Below are 22,456 nucleotides of genomic sequence, written 5' to 3'. Positions count from 1 at the left end.
TTGTACATTGACACATTCGCTTTACTTATTACATTATTATTTCGTTTAATTGTTTACAAAACACTCTCAGTGACTATATCGACATTAATGCGCAAATAAAGACCCGCGGGTCGCGGGTAACATATGTCTAGTCTATATTATAAAGTAGAATGTGTGGTGTATGGATGTATGTTACTTATAGACATCAAAACCGCTTGACCAATCTTGATAAAACTAGGCAGGAATGTTCCTTGGGTACCAACTTAGACCGTAGTGTATGTATTGTAGCCCTAAAACAAACTTAAGACCCTCAAAAAAAAATATAGTTGTTCTTCTCTATTACAGCTATAGTATTTTATGGATCTAGGCCATGTCGACAATGTTGACATGAGAAAAGATAGAAAGGATTTAGACCTAGATCTAATTTTAAGAAATACACTTTGCGCATATACATTTTTACTTTGACACATGAAAAGACAAAAGAAGATCCATTGATTTCATTATATAATAAAATTAACCTTCAATTTTGTGTTTCAAAAGCATTTTTTACATTAATTATTTCCTTATATCTGTGATTACAGATTTCCTGACGAACATTCTTTCATTAGACAATTCCGTAATGAATAGCGTACTAAATATTAATTCGTTTAATTGTTTACTTTATAATCCCATCCCTAGATCTAAAACTCTAATTCAACTCTAAGATGATAAAACTTCTCTTCGCACAGATAGTTTTATACTTTAACACATAAACATAATAATTGAAGTCCATTCATTTCATATTTTGATCAAATAAACATTCAAATTTGGTTTTTAAAGCTACATTCATTTACGAAAGCTGCGAAGCCGAGTTGAGATAGGCCTAGATCTATATTCATTCATGAATCGCGTAATAAAAATTATTTCGTTTAATTGTTCACTTTATAATCCCATTCATTTAACAAAGCTATCGCTCTTTTCGTTTGTAATAGATATGAATTTATCGGCTTCGGGTAAACCCATTTTCGCAAACCTAATTTTATTTTCGTAGCGAAAGAGAAAAAACTTGAAAGGATCATTAGTTAAGTTTAACATACATCTAAATCCAATCCACTAGATTAGTAAACACAAACTTAGACCCGAAGGCCGCGGGTAAAGTCTGGCGAACATCCTTTCATTAGACATTACCAAATGGTTACACATTAACAGTGATTAACACATCTCTCTACTGAGTCTATTCCTAGCCCTAGGTCTAAAACTCTTATTGAACTTTAAGATAATAAAACTTCTTTTCGCAAAGATAGTTGTATGCTTTAACACATAAACATACTAATTATTGTCCACTCATTTCATATTTTAATCAAATTAACATTCAAATTTGTTTTTCTAAAGCATTTTTAATACATTCGTTCGCTGTTCGCTAAAGCTGCGTAGCCGTGTTGAGATAGGCCTATATTCATTCATGAAAAAAGGTCACGCATGCGCAACACAGAATGAACTCTATAAAAGGCAACTAGATTAGTGTAGATTTAGATCTATGTCTACCTCAAGATCTACTTTATACTGTAACACACGAACATACAAAATTAAGTCTATTCATCTCAAATTTTAATCAAATATATGTAGGCCTACAAGCAAATGTTTTAATTTGAACAAATAGATTGAAGCCTATTAGCTATTCTGATTTGATAGCTTCATTCACACTATTTTTACATTGACTTTACTTATTACATTATTATTTCGTTTAATTGTTTACAAAACACTCTCAGTGACTATATCGACAGTAATGCGCAAATAAAGACCCGCGGGTCGCGGGTAACATATGTCTAGTATATATATATATATATATATATATATATATATATATATATATATATATATATGCATGTATATGTATATTTTAAATTCGACTTCTTTACCAAAAAAAAAAAGCACGTGCAATGTTTGTTTTTCAGTCATTTGATTTAGTGCGATATAAAATGACGTATACGATATATCTATAATTATAGGAACAATTTTTAACATTACAAAATCCCCCGTATCACCCATACATTAAATGATTAATCTCGACATTTTTACATTTGAATGCAACACTTGTTGAGCGGCAATAATGAATGTACAACAGAAATTGAGCTTGATCTTTTGGTCTGTGTGTTGTGTCTGTTCTTGTAATGTGCAATGTTGTTGTTGTTATTGTTCTTGTCATTACAACAAATTTTCATTAAGGATCAATAAAGCAGTCGTAGTCTCAGTCTTATTTAATGAACTTTGAATATTAAATGTCATTATCTTGTTTTAAACGGAAATACACACTTGTTAGCACACAGTAGGTCTACTAAGATTAAAAAGCAAACTGTTGTTGGTAATCGTCTGTTCGCAATGGGTTGGGGGGGGGGGATGTAGTCGAGCGGCACGAGCCAAAGTTAACGCAAGTGGACAAAAGCACGAAGATCATTTTCTAGATCTAAATGAATGAGCTTTGGGTATATACTATTGAATAGTAGTTGAATAGTAGTTGTATTCTATTTTTAGATATGCTGGTCACAATCACAATGGAGTGATATGTGTACAAGTTATGGTCCAAAGTTTTTTTTTATATTGGTCTTATGCTCAAATGTGTACACATTTATCTTTCCTATTCATCCACATCTGTATTAGTCTTTTTCAAGGCGAACCTGGCCTAGATCATTTGGTAATTGGAAGTAGATCTACATGCCTAGATTAACCTAGGCTAGGGACACGCGTAGGACGTAATCATCTTTTTTTTTTTAAAGTAACATTTTTAGTATACAAGATAAGATACATTTTAGAGAGACGCGTTTTTTTTTTCAAATACGTTTATTAATAAGGTTGAAAATGAGAGGTTATTTTTGTACATAATGTGTTATGTTTTAACTGCTAGAAATTGAAAAGGAAAAAAAAAAAGTGGACATGAACAATACTGTCTTATTAGTTTCTCCCCTATTCTAAAAGCCGTTTTTTTTATATGTGCCGTCCACTATAATAGATGAAGTAAACAAACCATTCTCTCTCTCTCTCTTTATCTATCTATCTATCTATCTATCTATCTATCTATCTATCTATCTATCTATCTATCTATCTATCTATCTATCTATCTATCTATCAAGCTAATCTATCTATCTATCTGTCAATCTAATCTATCTGTCAATCTAATCTATCTATCTATCTATCTATCTATCTATCTATCTATCTATCTATCTATCTATCTATCTATCTATCTATTATCTATCTATCTATCTATCTATCTATCTATCTATCTCTCTCTCTCTCTATATATATATATATATTATATCTATCTATCTATCTATCTATCTATCTATCTATCTATCTATCTATCTATCTATCTATCTATCTATCTATCTATCTATCTATCTATCTATCTATCTATCTATCTATCTATCTCTCTCTCTCTCTCTCTCTCTATATATATATATATATATATATATATATATATATATATATATATATATATATATATATATATATATAGAGAGAGAGAGAGAGAGAGAGAGAGAGATAGATATATATACATACACACACACACACATATATATATATATATATATATATCATGGGCGTAGCCAGGGGGGGGGTTCTTGGGGTTCAACCCCCCCCCCCCCCCGAAATGAAATCACCCCCCCCCCGCAGGGGGGGGGGAACGGAATTAAGTGACTGATTTTTGCTTTCATTTGTTTATTTTATGTGAGATTTTAATACTAAATCATCAGTTTCCACAGCACAGCCGAGGCAGTTTTGATTTTAAAAAACACCTATCAGGGGGTTTTGAGATACAAATCCCTCTACCAGGGGGCTTTGAGTTTAAAACCCCCTACAGGGGGTTTTGAATTTTAAACCCCCTACCAGAGGTTTTTGCAGTTAAATTCCCTCTTCTATAAAACAAAACAAAAAAAATGCAAACAACAATCCCCAAATTCCAACAGCACAGTTGAGGAAGATTTTGATTTTAAAACCCCCTCCTAAATTTACGATAAACCCCATCTTCAATATAAAAAAAGCAAATTACACACTCAAAATTCTATGAGCGTAGCCAAAGGGGTTTTGAGTTTAAACCCCCCTCCCCTCCAGTGAGGGTTTGAAGCTAAAAAGTACCTCTTCAATATAAAAAAAAGCAAATTACACACTCAAAAATCTATGAGCGTAGCCAAAGGGGGTTTTGAGTTTAAATCACCCTTCTCCAGATGGCTTTTTCTTTAAAGTTTAAAACCCCTCTAGATGGTTTTGAGTTTAAAATTCCCCTAAAGAGCGTTTAGAGTTGAAAACCTCTCTCTTCAATATTATTTTAAAGAAAACTACAGTCACCAAATTCTATAATCGTAGCTAAATGGGGTTTTGAATTAAAAACAAAACAAAAAAACTCCAGAGATTTCTTAGTTTAAAACCCCTCAACAGATGATTTGACGAAAAAACTTTCCTTTCCTTACAAATTTCTACCAGTGGCTTGGGCTCCATTAATAAAGTGTGAATAGTTTTCTGCCGAAATTGAAAATCATTAAATGTGTCTCAACAAAGATGGCTAAGACAGATTTTAGGAGTCAGTCATAGAGATCGGGTCTAAATCAAAGAAATCATATGCCGAACTGTGAGTCGAATCCTTAGTAAGGTTGTGACAGAGCGTCGCATGAGGTTTTGCGGGAAAATGCGCCGAACGGCGCGAGAGGGTCTAAGTCAGTAAGAATAGCACATTAGGTTTTTGAAATAAAACTTTTTAATAGAAAGATAATGCACTGTAGATACCTCAGAATATGCATTTTGTTGGCTTTCAATACCAGAAATAGTGCTCGGCGGCGGGGCTTCGCGCTGGGGGAGCGCTGCGAACTCCCCCAGACCCCCTTGTTAGAAAGGGCGGGGAGTCTACAATAAACAATAAACGTCTTCCGAAAAGGTCAGAATGTAATAAAGATTAATTATGTGTACACACACACACACACACACACACACACACACACACACACACACACACACTCACACACACACACACATATATACATATATATATATATATATATATATATATATATATATATATATATATATATATATATATATATATATATATATATATATATATATATATATATATATATAATTTTTTTCCTAACCCTAACCCCCCAAAACCCTCCCCGAAAAAAAATCCTGGCTACGCCCATGATATATATATATATATATATATATATATATATATATATATATATATATATAATGAAGTAATCACATCTAAACCCATTGTTACATTTAGTTTCCCTATTTCGACCAATCTTATATTATACAGACGTTACTTCAAAAAAGAAGATCGTTACGTCCTACGCGTCATGCATCAATGACTTAAATTCTGCCAAGTCCCTGGTTTTCTGTTGTAGGCCTAATTAGACCAAGTCTACAAATAATACACATTTGGCCTACTATTGCTGTACAAATATTACTGTTAATTATTCTACAGCAAATCAAATTCGAACCTCTTTTTTAATAGATAAAAATTTAGCCGACTTAACACCAGCGGAAACTTCCGATCTTGATCTAAATAAAACCCTACTAATATCAACTAAAATGCTTTAGTCTTTAACTCGCTCTGGTTAGGAACATGTTCAGGCAAATGCTCGTGACCGAGTTGTAGGTCGACACAACCCAAAGTGGACACTTTGACAAGCGCTCTACTGTTTATACACATGATGGTGATTTTAGGTATCTTAAGCGTACCATGTGCTAAGTTAGCTATCTTATGTGCCTGTTCCTATTGCAATGTGTTCACTTTAAGACGTTTTGCTATTGGTGTTTTGTATAGTTAATTTTTATTTAGAGTTGACAGTAAGGGCACTATATTAAGAATGTTTGTTTTAGAGGAGTGTGCAAATTAAGTTAGTAATGCAAAGGGTTAGTAGACTGCTATAATATTGCAAAGTTTTTGTAAAGGCTACTTTACATTATGTTTGGTGCCATTGTAATTCAGACTCTTTCACAGGAGTAACAATAGAATTAAGCCTATTTTCTTTCAAAGGAACATCGCGAGGTGAAGATATATCACAAACATGAGAAATAGCCTAGATTTCAATTTTAATTTAAAGCCACGGTGTGCTGCGCACAACTTTCTAAATAAATTACTGAGTTTCCCCAATTTGGCCCATTATACTAAGTTGGTATCTTCACAGCACGCGCCCACCCCCACACGCGCTTCAATGTTTTTTCTTCGTTTTTTTTCTTCATTTGATGGACTATCGCATGATCCTATATGTATTATTCCTTGTGGATTATTATTTGTAATGCAACTTTTTATAATAGCAGTTTCACTCTTAGATGGTTTCAACTGGATTGAACATTTTAATTCAGTCACTAAGTATTCAATAATCATATATTCATATCTATACTATAAAGTAGAAATTTAAGTAAGGCGTATGTATGTATTTATATCCCGCATAGAAATCAAAACCGTTTGACCAATCTTGATAAAATTTGGCATAAATGTTTCTTGGGTAGGCCTACTAACTGGGACCGTAGTGTATGTAGCCTACTGTAACCCATAAAACAAACTTAATACAATCAAAATAAAAGTTGACCAACTCTATGAAAGTATTATAATTTCATCGATCTAGATTCTAGGCCATGTTTACCATGTATAAATTGAAAGGATCTAGATCTAATTTTTAAAACTACACTTTACTCTTATAGTTTTTTACTTTGACACATGAAAATAAAAGATATATAGTCTATTGATCTCATTATTTAATAAAATTAAACTTAAAATTTGTGTTTCAAAAGCATTTTTACATAAATTCGTTCCTTATATCAGCGAATTTAGAATTCCAGACTAACATTCTTTCATTAGATATTACGCGAAATGTTACACATCTCTCTATTCCTAGGTCTAAAACTCTAATTCCACTCTAAGATGATACAGCTTCTCTTCGCAAAGATAGTTTTATACTTTAACACATAAACATACTAATTATTGTCCATTCATTTCATACTTTAATCAAATTAACATTCAAATTTGTTTTTCTATAGCATTTTTCATACATTCGTTCTTTAAGGCTGCGAAGCCGTGTTGAAATATATTTTAGTAGTTCCATTCATGAATCCCGTACATCTAATTAAAAAAAGTAGAGCGAATTTAAGCCTTCAAGCACGCGCAGAACGAACTCTATCCAAGCCAATATTTTACTCTAGATTAGTCTAGATCTATCTCTTACTCAAGATCTACTTTATACTTTAACACATGAACATACAAAATTATGTCTATTCATTTCAAATTTTAATCAAATATATGTAGGCCTACAAGCAAATGTTTTTATTTGAAAAAAAAAATGGATTTAAGTCGATTAGCTATTTTGATAGCTCCATTCATACTATTTTTACATTCACGCATTCCGCATACGCTTTACTTATAACATTATTATTTCGTTTAATTGTTTACAAAACACTCTCAGTGACTATATATCGATAGTAATACGCAATTTAAGACCCGCGGGGCTCGGGTAATATATGTCTAGTCTTCTTGTAAAATGTTTGTAAAATGTTTTACATGTTTTGGATGTTCCTTCAGAGTTGAAGATAGTTTACTTCCTAGTCCAAACCTCCCGCAGGACGACGGGGGATGGGAGCGGGCAGGGTTTGAACCCTCGACCGTCGATAAATCCGAACGACAGTCCAGCGCGCAAACCTCACGACCAGGCAGCCATCCTTCTTATACTATAAAGTAGAAAGTAAGGCGTATGTATGTTTGTCCCACATAGAAATCAAAACCGTTTGACCAATCTCGATGAAACTTGGCATAAATGTTCCTTGAGTACTAACTGGAACCGTAACGTATATTTATGGTAGCCCTAAAACAAGCTTAAAGGGAAACTCCGATAGTTTTTCAAATTTTAGTTATTGACTTATTTAAATTCTGCGTAAAAAGTTGTAATAGTAAACATTATATGATTTTTTATTTAAATGCTCAGAAAATGTTATATTTAATAAATTAGACAGAAAATTCTTCACGCCCCCCAAAAAACGGGGTTCTGCGAGATTTTGTTTTTAAGTTATTTCATGCGTCACTTCCCTAAACAATACTGAAAGGGAAACTAGATTCAACCAATCGTATCGCTTCATTCTTACAGTAGCTGTTAGGCTTAGTGACGGCCTAGTCCAGAGCTATGATACAGTTAGATATATAAACATGTATAGATAGATCCAAAAGCATTAGGATAACCAACTCGAGAAAAAAAAGTAACATTTTCATCTAAGCCTCTCCCTATCCCAAGAAGTAAATAGATCGTGTGTCTGAATGATTCGAACAAGCTGGTCAGTGTAAGGCTAGTCGAGACTACGTGTAGTCGGTCATGACAAGACAACCAACTCAACCAAGCGATAGTGTTTGTTGTGTGTTGAGTGGTCTGGCGAGAAAATACACACTGCCGTGATTAGTCAAGCATGTAAATCTACTTTTAATACGCATTTTTTCTTTGCTTACAAGATCCTAGATCTAACTGCATAGACCAAGATATATTTCTTTTACGAGAATGTAAATTTTGCTGTATGGCCTCCTGTTATACAATAAGTCAATAGATTAAAACACCTTTGTGACGTCACATAGAAACCCGGTGAAAGTCTGACTGTTTTGGATGCGCAGGAAAATTACGTCGGGAAAACATCAATTACTAAGTTATTATTGCAAAGAAAAAAAAAAGAAGAATATATTCATTATCTGTAAATCAAAACACATATTATATCAAAAATTGTCAAAACCATCGGAGTTTCCCTTTAACTCTATGCCCAACCCTATGAAACTCTGTTCATGGATCTAGGCCATGTTTATCATGTTAAGATCGAAAGGATCTAGATCTAATTTTTAAAACTACACTTTGCAAAGATAGCTTTTTACTTTGAAAGAAGAAAATATAGTCTATTGATCTCATTATTTAATAAAATTAACCTTCAAATTTGTGTTTCAAAAGCATTTTTACATCAATTCGTTCCTTATATCTGCGAATTTAGACGTCCTGACGATCTTTGTAATCTCATTTATTTAACAAATCGGGTAAACCCGTTTTTATTGTACTTTATTTCCCATTCATCTCACGCTACTTTCATTTTTAATAGAGTGTGAATTTATAATATCGGCTTAACGGGTAAACCCATCTTCGCAAAACTACTTTTATTTTCGATGCGAAAGAGAAAAACTTGAAAGGATCATTAGCTAAGTTTAACATACATCTAAATCCAATCCACTAGATTAGTAATACACAAACTAAGGCCCGCAGGCCGCGTGTTATGTCCGGCTAGTTATGCATACGCTATACCAACTCTTTCTTTAAATGTGTCATTTAAAATTGTGCAACAGTTTAACAATAAATGTGATTGTGTGTAAAAGAGGTCTATGTGTGTGTTGGCCTTGCAGTGACTAGTCAGAGTCATCTGAAGGAAAAGAGATGAAAGTCTGGGCATCAGCTATGTCAACCTCTTCACGCAGCTGATGCGTCCAAAGGAGCGGCAGTTTCCGATACAGTTTGGGATCAGCAGCGTCGCCAGTTCTGCCAGGGTGTAGTAGGCCTACTGCATGCTGGCTAAAGGTTACTTCTGATTTTCCCTTCTCCTATATGGGTAGCCAGCCAAGGTTAATGAGCCCTTCTAGGCGAGGCTTTCTGGTTTAGGCGCTTGTTGCTTACCTTTGCCCCTTTTCATGTTAGTGATAACAGTTCCACCGAACCCAATATCTGAGTCACATTCCTCAGCCAAGAGTTTGACTAGTCAGAGGCTATTTGAAAAGCATTAAAATCATTTTATAGGTGGTGGATTGCACACACACACACACACACACACACACATAGGCCCTAATGGCCTATATATGCCTTTATGAATTGTAAAATAATAAACTCTTTATTATTCAAATACCGAAAATATTATAAATAATGTGCTTTGGAAACAATAAGGCAGTTATGAACATGTTAAAGCCTCTCCCTGTAAATCAATGGATTCAGTTTAGCTTTCTTTACAATTAGAATTGTATAAAGTTTTTGTTCAGATTTACTATCATAGTTTCATTTTTTTTTTTTTCAGTTGGAAATTAAGTCTGACACCACATGAAAGGTCTCAATAGTCTGGGGCTTCAACTTTTGTTACAGACAACAGATCACTGAACTAGTTTGTACCAACAAGTATTAACATACAATCATGGGTTTGCTGGATGGCCTGAACATCAATGCCGTCGTCCTGGCTCGGCTTTTATCCTATGCTGTCTTAGTATTTTTTAGTTTCTTCATATTTGTGGGTGTGGCTGTTATGAAAGTAAGTACATATATGTGTGTGTGTGTAATATCTGTGCCTTATCCAAGTTCTTACTTTCTCCTTAGCAGTCTATGTTTTATAATATTTATAATTAAAGCTACATTTTTGGATTAGCCTTTCCCATTTTGCTAGTGAGATCTTAGTGTATGGAGATATTAGAAAGTTCAAGATATAGATTTTCTAAACCACAAACCAAATTAATTTTGTTTATTATACTTTGAAAAATTATGTTAGTCAAACCAGAGTTTTACCTTTGGGCCATTAGCTAGTAATTTTTTTCCCAAAGAAATAGATTAACCGTCAAATTTCTAGGAAAATCATGGTTGGCTAAGCATGAGGCCTGATGAATCGCTGCTTTCTCTTTTCCAAACCTCAGTTGTCCTCAATACCCCTAAATTGTCCAAAACCCAGTGAATCTTGTGTATTTTTTTATTGTAGGGGCTTTAATTTGCATATTTTGTTAAGGCCTAGTTATATGTTTTTGTACCTAAGTTTGTTGGATGCCCAGATCTGACATGTTCATGTTGTTATTGAGTGAAACGTTTGTAACAAGTCTCTTAATACATTAATGTATTTCTGTCAAGATAAAATGCTAGCGAAGAGCTCAGGCTGTGCATTCTGTCAATTCAAGCAAAGGTTAAAATGATTATGATGAGTTTGATTTGACTTTGTTTTCTTTTGCAAAAATGCTGGGGGTTTTTTTAGCCATTATTTTCTTTTGCAAAATGCTGGGTTTTCATTTTTAAGCAATACACACTGCCCTCATCCTTAATCTTTGGATTTGAAGACATTGCCATTATTATTATACACTAATTATATTCACAACCAGATGATAACACATTAAAATCAGTTGTCAACAAAGCTATCAATGCATGATACATAAAGTTTTTTTTTTTTTTGTACTTTTGGAAGATATGCAATGAACTTAAAATCAACGAAAGAGAAATTTCTCTGTGGTGTAATGAACAAAAATGGATCTTACGTACCAAGTGGTTATAGTGAGGCATCTTTAAAATAATAAATTACTAGATAATTGAGTCTGGGTGGTATAAAATGGTTACTTATGGACTTATGAGTACAATGGAGCCTTATAATCTTGCATTTATTTTCATTTTTTCAATGCCCAAAGATTTATGGGAAAGATTTTGCTTTAGTTTGTGTCTCTTGGAACACTCTTTCTTTCTACATTAGAAGGCTTTCAAAATATTTTAATCCCTAAGATCAGCTATATTTCAGGTGTTGGCTTATTATATGATATTTACCCTAGCACTCAGCAAATCTTTAAAGTCATGATAGTTTACAGCTTTGAATTAGGATGCACTAAAAGTCAGCAAAGAACATATTCAGGATTTTGGTTAGCATTTTAAAAATCATGTTCCTTTACATACAGATGACAAAACACCTTATTTCTCAAATAGTGTTTGGTCAATTTGCATATGAACTTCACTTTTGGCTGTTAAGAGATAAAGTACTCTAATGTTGCCTAGTAGTTCCCTATTTTAAGCTCTGTAAATGGTTCATCCTTTTTAACACTGTCTTATTTGACATACTTAAAAACAGTCTTGAGTTTTTTTTTCTTTTTTTTTCATCGTGGAAGATGAAAATGACATTATTGCCTTTTCCATTATTTTTGCATGACAGAAAAGGATCTAGAATTGTAGCTTTAAAAAATAAAACATAAATCAAAATTAAATCTTCTTATGAAATATTTAGTCTAAATAACAATTTGGTAATATGAATGATAAATATGTGATCATTTAAAAAGGCTAAATGCATTTTTAAAAAATCAAAAGAATTTTTTTTTAGAATCTTTTCTTTATAAAATTGTCATGAACCTGTAAATTATGTTTAGATTAATAGCTCAACATGATGCCAACTTTTACTTCGTCCTCAGGACAAATACAATGGCCTTTGTGTGTTGTATATATTTGGTCCAGTGTCCAACTGTAACTATGCCATGGCTATCGCCATCATATTCCAACTGTTTTATGCGTTGTATCGTATAGTAATTCTCTTTCTATTCAAAATTGGAAAATTTACCACAGAGTAAGTATTTCTTGAATATTAACAGTTTGATTTTGTCTAAAACTCTCTACCACTGAATAGGTGTTCAGAGTAAATAACAGTTAAAATGTAATTCTTCTTCATTAATTAATTAATGCATATTAACCAATGACCTAATTCTGACAAGTCACTGGTTTTCCTGGCTAGCTCAGGCAACCATTCCATGCTCTAATAACGCTAGGGAAGAAGGAGCATTTGTACAAATTTGTCCTAGCATATGGAATGAGGAATTTGACTTTATCTTTGTGTCTTTCTCCATATTTTATTAAATTTTGTTTTTGTATTTGAAGATTATGGTTCAGTGTTTTATGTATAATTGCTACTTTATTTTTAAGTCTTCTATCCTGAAGACTTTTAGAGAAACATTAAATATACACTAATGAGACTGACAGCACAAACACCATAGAAGTTTTTTCCCTATGGGTGCACCCTTCAAACCAAAAGGAAAATCATAATTTATAAAATGAGATTTTTTTAAATGTATGAACCAAAGGTGATAAGGAACAATGCATTTGTTGTAAATACATTTCTTCTGCATTCCTTATTTCTACTGTTTACACTTTACAACTTCATAATTTATCTTTTTTACAGTATGTTTCTCTTTTCTGATCTGATGGAGCTTGTACATCTTGGTATTGACCTGGTGGCTTTATTCCTAACTTTTATTGCTGCTTGTATCCTGTCTGCTGGTCATAATGCTAATTGTGGAAAGTAAGTATAAGAATTATTTATGTATCCTCTGAATGGCAGCAACAGATGGTAGTAATTTTCTCTCTGTTATCAATTCATCCTGTTTGCAGATAATTGTTCCTTGGAAGTCATATAATCTTTATTAATATTAATTTAATTAATAGAGTGCTGTTAACAAACATAAGGTAGGCTCTAGGCAATATCATAACATAACAGACATAAATACAAAAGTTACAATGACAAACTAATCTAAAAAAGTTTGTAACTGATTGGCTCTAATGTTCTTCATGAACGTAGTGAAGAATGTTTGTCTGAGCTCAGTCAGAAGCAGGTTCCAAAACTTTTGATCCATTCACTGAAAAAGCCCCTGCAAACCATAACTTTTGATGGAAAAATGGGTCACAACTAGAAAGGTTGAGTCCATGGAGAGCAGCACTTTCCAGGATTTTTTTTTTATTGATGCACCAATGACAATGTGTGGCCACTTTGTAGTCAATTCTTGCTTTCACTGGAAGCCAGTGAAGTGTACACAAGAGAGCAGTAGTAGAATCTGTTTTTTTTTTTTTTTTTGCCTAGGACTATTCATTAAGCATTGTTTTCAATTTGATGCTTAGCAATTTTGTCACCACATTGCAGTTGTCAAGGTGGGAGAATATGAATGCCTAGCTTTTTTGTTGATGCTGTTGTCAAATATGATATGATATGGCCTAATCTGTGCTGACCCTTGTGGAGTTGAGTCTAAGAAAACTCCTAATTTCAAATTACATGGACAAAAGGAACCTGGCAGTTTGTAATGAATAATAATCTGTACTCTCTACTTATATAATATTATTTTAGTGCCACTTCTTTCTTTTCTCCATTCATCTTAAGTTTATTTTCAACCACCCAGTTGCTTACCTTTGCAATGGTTCCAATGACAGCTGAGTGGATATGTGTACATAGTGAGCAGTACTCAGCCTAGAAGTGATCCTTGGGGTACTCCATACTTTTAATATTAAGCTTGGTGAGACTGTCCTGTTTACCATGACACATTGGGTGTGTCTACGTTCAGTCAGGTAGGATCCAAGCCACTTAAGCTGATTCTTGTGAAATTCAAAGTGGCAGAGAATTATTATAATCTCATGGTTTAGCATGTCATAGGCTGCGAACAAGTCCAGTATGGAGACAATTGATATGTGCCCTAGGTCAGAGTTACAAAGTAAGTCCTTAAGTACCCTGACCACCACTGTCTATGTGCTAGACACTTTTTTGTGCAGATTGAAATTCTTCAGGAGCCAGTAACATTTCAGATGTGTAAAATATTAGCCTTAACGCAATATGCTCCAAAAGCTTATCAGAAAGTGAAGATAATATACTAAGCAATATTTATTTAGATACTCTGGGCCAAGATATGATTTCTTTTGTAGAGGCCAGACAAGTGAGTGCTTGAGTTGCTTTGGTACGAAACCTGAAGTCAGCTGAGGATACAAAGAGTTCATAACCATGTATACCTGGACATATATGCATATATACCTGGACTGATGTTGTACATATATACCTGGACTGATGTTGTACATATATACCTGGACTGATGTTGTACATATATACCTGGACTGATGTTGTACATATATACCTGGACTGATGTTGTACATATATACCTGGACATATTTGTTCCTCATCTTTGGTGTGACATTTCAACAAATAGTCTAGAGGCCACTTGATACTGTCTAGTAATCTTCTTGTCCAGCTGACTTGTAGGCCTCAGGATACATTATGTAGCCCCTAGTTAAAACCTTTACGGAGTAGGCAATTGGAAAGTTAAACTTGACATGATCACCAGCTGAAATTATGAACAGTTTGTTCATGTCAGTACATACTTGATTACAGTATGCTGATGAAACAATACTAGTCAAAACTAAGGATTTCAGAAATTTAACTTGATGTCCTTTTACCTACCATTGAAGGCATCCACTCATTAATTGCAATACATTCTCTGCCTCTGAAAGCCTTGCAATGGTATAAAAAGCCCAGCTTCTGAAGAAACCTAATATTACCCTTCACCATAAAAATAACTGACATGAAAAACAATGAACAAGCACAATGAAATCTACCATAGTTCCTGAAATCAACCTAAGTAGTGTGAAGTGCTGGCCTTTAGCATTTAGCTGGTTGAGGAAACAATTTTGTTAATTGAAAATAAAGTGCTTGATAAGGCTCATAAAAACAAAATTTAAATAGAAAGTAAGTGGAGTTTCCTGCCTGAAAATAAGCCACCAATACATTGCTGTGGTCTTTGCTATCACGTAAGAAATGTGTCAAGGTCACACACAAAAATTTTGTTTTACTACATGGTAGTATGACTTATGGTAGAGCTAAAAATAGACAGCCTTGAGAAGTTAAAAATAAACTTAGACACATAGTAACAAAAACTCCTTCATCCCACTTTCGGTCAGTGTTGCAAGATCATCTGTTGTCGTATCTTATCTTATATAATACAGACGTTACTTCAAAAAAGAAGATGCGATTACGTCCTACGCGTCATGCATTTAGTCATGCATATTAACCAATGACTTAAATTCTGCCAAGTCACTGGTTTTCCTGGCTAGCTCAGGCAACCCATTCCATGCTCTAATAGCACTAGGGAAGAAGGAGTATTTGTACAAATTTGTCCTAGCATATGGGACGAGGAATGTGCCTGTATCTTTGTGTCTTTCAGAGTATTTTATTAAATTTTGTTTTTGTATTTGAAGATTATGGTTCAGTGTTTTATGTATGATTGCTACTTTACTTTTGAGCCTTCTGTCCTGAAGGCTTTCTAAATTTAGTGATTTTACTAATGGTGTTACTCTAGTCAAATGTGAATATTCGTTTGTTATGAATCTCACTGCTCTATTTTGTGTCTGTTCCGGTTTCTTAATGTTTTCTTGAGTTGAGGGGTCCCAAAAGGAGGATGCATATTCTATTATTGGCCTAACCAAGGTTAAATAACATTTTAGTTTTATGTTTTTATTTGATTTATAGAAATTTCTTTTAATAAATCCTAATGCTTTGTTTGATTTTTTTTATAGTTTCATCAATATGTGGATTCCATGACAGTTTTTCATTTATTATAACACCTAGGTATTTTGCGTTTTTAGTCTGTGTTACTGGTTTGCCATGAATAAGATAAGTGGAATTAATTTGTTTTAGTTTTTTTGTTACTCTTAACAACTGATATTTTTCTGGGTGGAAAGACATGCTCCAATTTGATTCCCATTTCTTTAATTCATCTAATTCTCTTTGTAAAATATCTGTGTCTTGTGTTGTTTTTATTGTTCTTTATATTATGCAATCATCTGCAAATAATATGACTTTTGTTCCTGAAGTAATGCAATTTGGTAAATCATTTATGTAAATTAAAAATAGTAGTGGACCCAAAACTGTTCGTTGAGGTACACCTGAGTTTACTGTTATCGGTGTTGATTTAGAGCCATTTATTATTACAGTTTGTTCTCTCCCTATCAGAAAATCTTTAATCCACTGATGCAGTGGACCATTAATGCCGAAATATTTTAATTTTTTAAGCAAACTATGGTGGTGAACTTTGTCAAAAGCCTTAGAAAAATCTAGTAAGATAGCATCTATTTGTTCACCATTATCTAAACCTTTTGAAAAATCATCAATTAGTCCTATTAGTTGTGTTTCACATGATCTGTATTTCCTAAAGCCATGTTGATATGGTGTGAGGACATTATGTTTGTCTAAGTGGTTTATGATGTTGCTACATATTATGTATTCTAGGATTTTACATGTGATGCTGGTAAGTGATACTGGTCTGTAGTTTCCTGGGTCAGATTTTTCTCCTTTTTTAAATAGGGGGGTGACATTAGCTTCTTTCCAGTCCTTTGGTACTCTGCTCTGGTTAAGTGAAGCCTGAAAGAGTATTTTGAACACTGGGGCTAGCTCATTGCTTAGTTCTTTGAGTAATCTAGCTGGAATACCATCAGGTCCAGAAGCTTTACTCCCATCCCCCGTCGTCCTGCGGGAGGTTTGGACTAGGAAGTAAACTATCTTCAACTCTGAAGGAACATCCGAAATATGTAAAACATTTATTTGGTTTGGTGTTGGCTAATAGTTTTTGAATTCCATTTTCTTGTACTACTATATCTTCTATGTTGTCTACTTGGTTCAAATTCAGTAATATGTCTTTGTCTCCTGGGGCTGAGAATGCTGATGCAAAGTATTTGTTTAGGATGTTTGCTTTAGTTTCATTATCATTATGTATTATCTTATGTTCATCTTTTAATGGCGCTATGCCTGTTGTTTCCATTTTCTTAGACTTAATGTATGACCATAGGTTTTTGTTGTTATCTTTAGATATTACATTGTTTATGTATTCACTCTGCAGCTGTCTGCTTACTTTTTGGTTAAGTGTTTAATTTTTATATACTTTTTGTAAACTCTTTCTGCATTAGTTTCTTTAAATTTTCTATATAGGTTTTCCTTCTGTTTACAAAGCTTCTTTAGTCTATTATTAAACCAGCATTTATTTATTTTGTTTGGTATGTATTTAGTTGGTATATGATTTTCTATAATGCTTTTAAGATGGTTTTTAATGAAATTCCAGAGGTCATCGACTGGTTGGTTAATGTCTTTTTCTAATAAGAATGTTTGTTGAAAGTTTAATGCAGCTTGGTGTAGTTGTGTTAAGTTACATTTATTCCAGAGTAAGATTTTTCTTTTGGGTTTTGTATTGGCTACTGCTTTTATCTGACTGTGTATTTTTATGATCTCATGGTCTGATAGACCAGGGATAATTTCATAATCAACTACTAATCCAGGTCTGTTGGTTAAGAAGAGATCTAATGTGTTGTTTAATCTAGTTGGCTTTTTAATGATTTGATCTAAACTTAGGTTGTGTAAAGTTTCTATAAAAAGCTCATTTATGTCCTTAAGGTTTTGGTGTTTATCTATGGTTAGTGTTTTCCAATTTATATCAGGTAGGTTGAAATCACCCATAATCCAAAAATCTGCATTTTTATTTGTCTCTTTAAGTGTAGTAATCTGATTACATAGTTCCTGTATGTATTCTAAACTAGAATTTGGTGGTCTGTAAATGCTGCCTATTATTAGGGATGTTGAGGTGGTATTAATTTTACAAAATGTTGATTCTATATTTTTTGAGTTAGGTAAGGTAATTTCTTCTGCTATAAGAGTGTTTTTTATTGCTAAAAGAACTCCTCCATGATTATCAGCCCTATCTTTTCTAAAAATTTCATAATTACTATTGAAAATTTCTGCATTATAAATTTCAGGATGTAGCCAAGTTTCTGTTCCTGCAATTATGTCTGGTTTCTCACATTCTAATAAAATTTCTAAGTCTGCTGTTTTGTTCCTAATGCTTTGAAAATTTATTACTAAGGTTTTAATGTATTTTGGTATTACTTCTTTAGTAGGTTTATTTAGTGAGGCTGTTGTATTAATTTTAGTAGATTTAGGTTTAACAGGAGTGGATCTGGCTAGTGGTTGGTGAGTTTGGTTTGGGATGGTGTTTAGGATGTTGTATGGGTTAGAAGTGTCTGCATCAAAGGAATCAAACAGTCATGATGTAAACTGAGGTAACCCACATGGTACACAGTGCCATGATGCGTCTTTGTTGCCTAAGGCATAATACACAGGTGTATTCATCGAGAAATACATAGAAGTCTAATTTATAAAGCGCTGGTTGTGAGTGTGTATGTGTTTAATGTGTGAATGTTGTTTGTATTTGCATCTATATTGTTACTGTACAGTAGTTACACTGAGGTTGTCAATTGTAGTCAACTGAATTTCCATTTGATTGGATCAATAAAAATTATCTTATCTTATATCTTATCTTAGATTTATATCTAGAAATACCATATGTAATATTAACCCTATGTCCTGTACTGGTCATGTTGTTCAAGTTAAGATGCTGTGTTGCAATCTACAATGAACTACTTTATTGTAGATGGTAGTATAAGACAGAGCTTACCACACATTGATTAAGTTGATATAGAACAGAATGTAGATGAACTAATTATTTATTCTCATAACATGTCTAATTTCTTTTTAGTTTTAGCCCAACAGATAGCTAAATGTTGCCTCTATATTAACCTAGCCTTATATTGTCATTGATGTTAATTAAGCCATTAATCATGATTATTAAAATATGTGGCTCAATTCTTACTAATGTCTAGCTTTAGGATATACTAGATTCACATAATTTAGCATTATAGTTGTGTTTTTTTAAGATTTAACCTTCAATATCACTTATATTATGGTAATTTACCTTTCTTGTCTCAAATTCACCAGATATAATTGTACTGATGACATATGGGTGTCTCCATCAAGAGCAGCTCAAGTAAGTGTACAGTTTGGATCATAAGCCAGAAATCAAGTTTTACAATGGCAGTACTTAAAAATAATATTTCATTTAGAAAAATCTGATGTGATCATTGCAATTTCATATCCGAAATATAATTTCTATTAATACATTGAAGTATCTAACAGAAGAGAATAAAAATAGAAGCAACAAGGGAAATTTATTATTTCTTGTAATACAAGAACACATTGTATTTTATATATAACATTTGGCGAAAAAAAAATCTGATATATTTCTTTTTTAGTTTGTAGATACTTTATTTGAGATAATCTATTTTTTGTGATTGTATAAATTTTTTTTTTACTTTTTTGGTTTCTAGGCAGGTGCATGGATAAGTACAATTGTGTGGTTGTTGTTATTCATCTTAGAATTTTTGTACATGATGAGACATGGAAAAATCCCATTTTTACCAGGAGCTCGAGCACAGCAATCAACAACAACCAATCAGACTGGAGAAACACCACAAGTGGATACTATGCCTGCCGATCAACACTCTGAAATTAAATATTAAAGCAATGTTTTATGGTTTGTTTGCTAGAATAAATTAAAAGTTCAATGCTTAATTAGGTGTTCAAAAGTTATAAAATCTATGTAAATTAATCAATATTTCAAAAGATAATGGAAAAAAAAAAGACACCAATAGAACATTAATTAAAAGCTATTATTTTTACATAGATAAAATAATTTTTTGAAATTAAAACATATTTTGTTATACAATAACAAAGCTCTTAATCATGATATTGTTCATAATTCCATTTTTTATAATAAATGCCCATGGTCTAAAGCTTTGTAGAATCATTAGAAAAATTCTATTAAAAAATGTTAATATTTTTCTAATAGCTGTTTAACTCTCCAACCAAAAAAATATTTTATCCTTAGTTTGTAGAAGTAAAATAATCTATTGCAGTAAACAAATGAGATTCAACAACCAAAAGTCTTTAAATATTTTTAAATATTTATTTTAATGATCCAATCTGAAGTTAATTTTTTATTTTGCTTGCATTATATGCTTTTTTTTTCAATAAAAAAAAATTACTAGTTGATAGTTATCCTTGCTAGTACTTCTATAAGCAAATTAATTTTAATCATTATCAACTGTCATTTATATTATCATTGTAATATAATTATTAACATTTAGTTATTAATATGTATGTTTATATACGCAAAATGTATAACACTTGTACAAAGTTTCAGATATTTTTTTTGTACAAATTTATTGTAATGTAGAGATGAGCAGATGATCTATTTAATGGTAAATAAATTATAATTATTTTTCAATTGCAAATGCGATATAATTTTTTTCAAGCTTTTTGGTATGTAAATGAAAACTGTAATGAATAAAATTAATGAATTCCAACATTTAAAGTTTGTTGAAATTATATTTCATGTACATAATCTACAAACAAACATGTAAAATAAATGTTTAAAATTAAGATCTCAGTCATTTAGTTTGTCATATGTCCAATGTACTATTAAATGTAATGAGCTCTCCAATGAAAGAATTAAAAATAAATTCTACAATGACTTTCATTCAAAATATTTGTTACTACCAGAAACCATTTCTTTCTTTCTTTTATTTTTTCTACTGGTAAATCTATATTGTTGTGTTGTATCATTAAAAAGAAAAATATGTAAGAAAATTTAATAACTTTTTTTTTTACTACCATGCTATAGCCAAATATTTTGAAATATTTAATATTAATATTTTAAAAATCTCATTAATTTATTTCAATGTTGTGCCTTAAAAATAATTTTTGCAACTACATTTACAAATGACAGCAAACAATAATTAATGTATCAGTGATAATTTCATATCAATTATTTTTACAATGGAACTCAAAAATTATATGTAAAAGTTGCTAAGGAATTTTAATATTAATCATTTTTTTTTTAATTAAAAAGAGAAACTCACTAATTTATATTTTGTAATGTTCCATTACTGGATATTATCTCAGCTCAGATATCATCAAATGGAAGTACTAGAATGAAAATCAGCCAGGAGTGTTGTTAGAACTGAATCATTGTAAATGAGATGTAAAATATTTCAAATCACATTATTATAAGTGCCTGCAGCTTGTCATAGTTTTTACACCTGTTTTTTTAACTTAACTTTATTGAATTAGAGAGATGCATTTTTAAAGTACTTGTAAGGAGATAGATAAATAGAATGTATGTAGTAAAAGAAAGTACTTAGAGACATGCTGAGTGTACTTGAAATAAAAATTTAAAAAATAAAGGCTTAAAGTTCGATTTTTGTCTTCTTTATAATACAGCTTTATTTTTTTAGTGCTTTAATATGCATATAGCTTCTATTAAATTTAAATAAATCTTGCACTATTGAGTACCTGGTTATTTAATTAAGAAGAATTGACTTACATCATGGAAATCAGTCATTACATTTATTTGTTATAAAAAAAAGTAAATGTACCCTTTCAGAACTTGTGGTCATCTGTTTCTGTGGCCTATGGTTAATGAGGGTGTTATGTGGCCAGCACAACGACCAACTCCCTTTACTTTTCCCCAACTAATGTCAGGTACTCATTAGAGCTGAGTGGACTCAGAGAGGCCCTGGATTCAAACCCAGACAACTGTACGGAAGCCAAGCACTTTACCACTCAGCCACTTGGCCTCCTACTTTGCTATAAGAGAATAACAATGAGTCTAAATATTAAATTTAAAATGTTCTTAATTCGTAGAATAATGAAATGGGAAACGTAACACATTTGAACATTTTTATCTCTGATCTATATTGGAAACAACTTGCTGAATCAGTGTGTTTGGTAGGCTTACTGAAAGAATCCTTCGTAAATCCATATTGAAAGAGTAAGGCTTATATACTCCAAAACTATTTTTTTTAACTTTCCATTTTATATCAGTAGACCTACAGATGTGTACAAATGAGTGTTTCTCTTTTTGTAGTGGCGATACTTAGGAAACATTGAGTTATGAATCCTGAAATAGATTTCAGCTTTTATATTGTTGACTTCCATCAGTTGTAAGACGATATTGGTTCATCTGAGTTGAATGCCTGGACATTAGCTATGGTCAGTCAGAACGATGCCAATACTTGATACAGTTTGG

At 32.3% G+C, this 22,456-nt stretch overlaps 1 protein-coding gene across 5 annotated transcripts in view; it reads left to right on the top strand.

The window, feature by feature from the left end:
- Positions 1-21,625, top strand: part of LOC106059894 (uncharacterized) — a 43,643-nt gene extending 22,018 nt beyond the window's left edge. For 3 of the 5 annotated variants that reach the window (XM_056023792.1, XM_056023795.1, XM_056023794.1), the window contains exons 2-6: positions 10,033-10,260; positions 12,155-12,306; positions 12,916-13,035; positions 19,306-19,354; positions 19,695-21,625. In XM_056023792.1, the coding sequence (XP_055879767.1) occupies positions 10,147-10,260; positions 12,155-12,306; positions 12,916-13,035; positions 19,306-19,354; positions 19,695-19,886 (627 nt within the window). In that variant the 5' untranslated portion in view covers positions 10,033-10,146 and the 3' untranslated portion in view covers positions 19,887-21,625. Of the gene's footprint in view, positions 1-5,532; positions 5,680-5,735; positions 5,869-10,032; positions 10,261-12,154; positions 12,307-12,915; positions 13,036-19,305; positions 19,355-19,694 lie in introns of those variants that run through there. The other 2 variants (XM_056023793.1, XM_056023796.1) reach the window with 2 other exon arrangements.
- The last annotated feature ends 831 nt before the right edge of the window (positions 21,626-22,456 follow it).

Source organism: Biomphalaria glabrata, chromosome 3 (genome assembly GCF_947242115.1).
Source record: "Biomphalaria glabrata chromosome 3, xgBioGlab47.1, whole genome shotgun sequence".
In the NCBI taxonomy this organism is placed as follows: Eukaryota; Metazoa; Mollusca; class Gastropoda; family Planorbidae; genus Biomphalaria; species Biomphalaria glabrata.
Note: the sequence above shows the minus strand (reverse complement) of the source record. Positions and strands in the feature narration are given on the sequence as shown.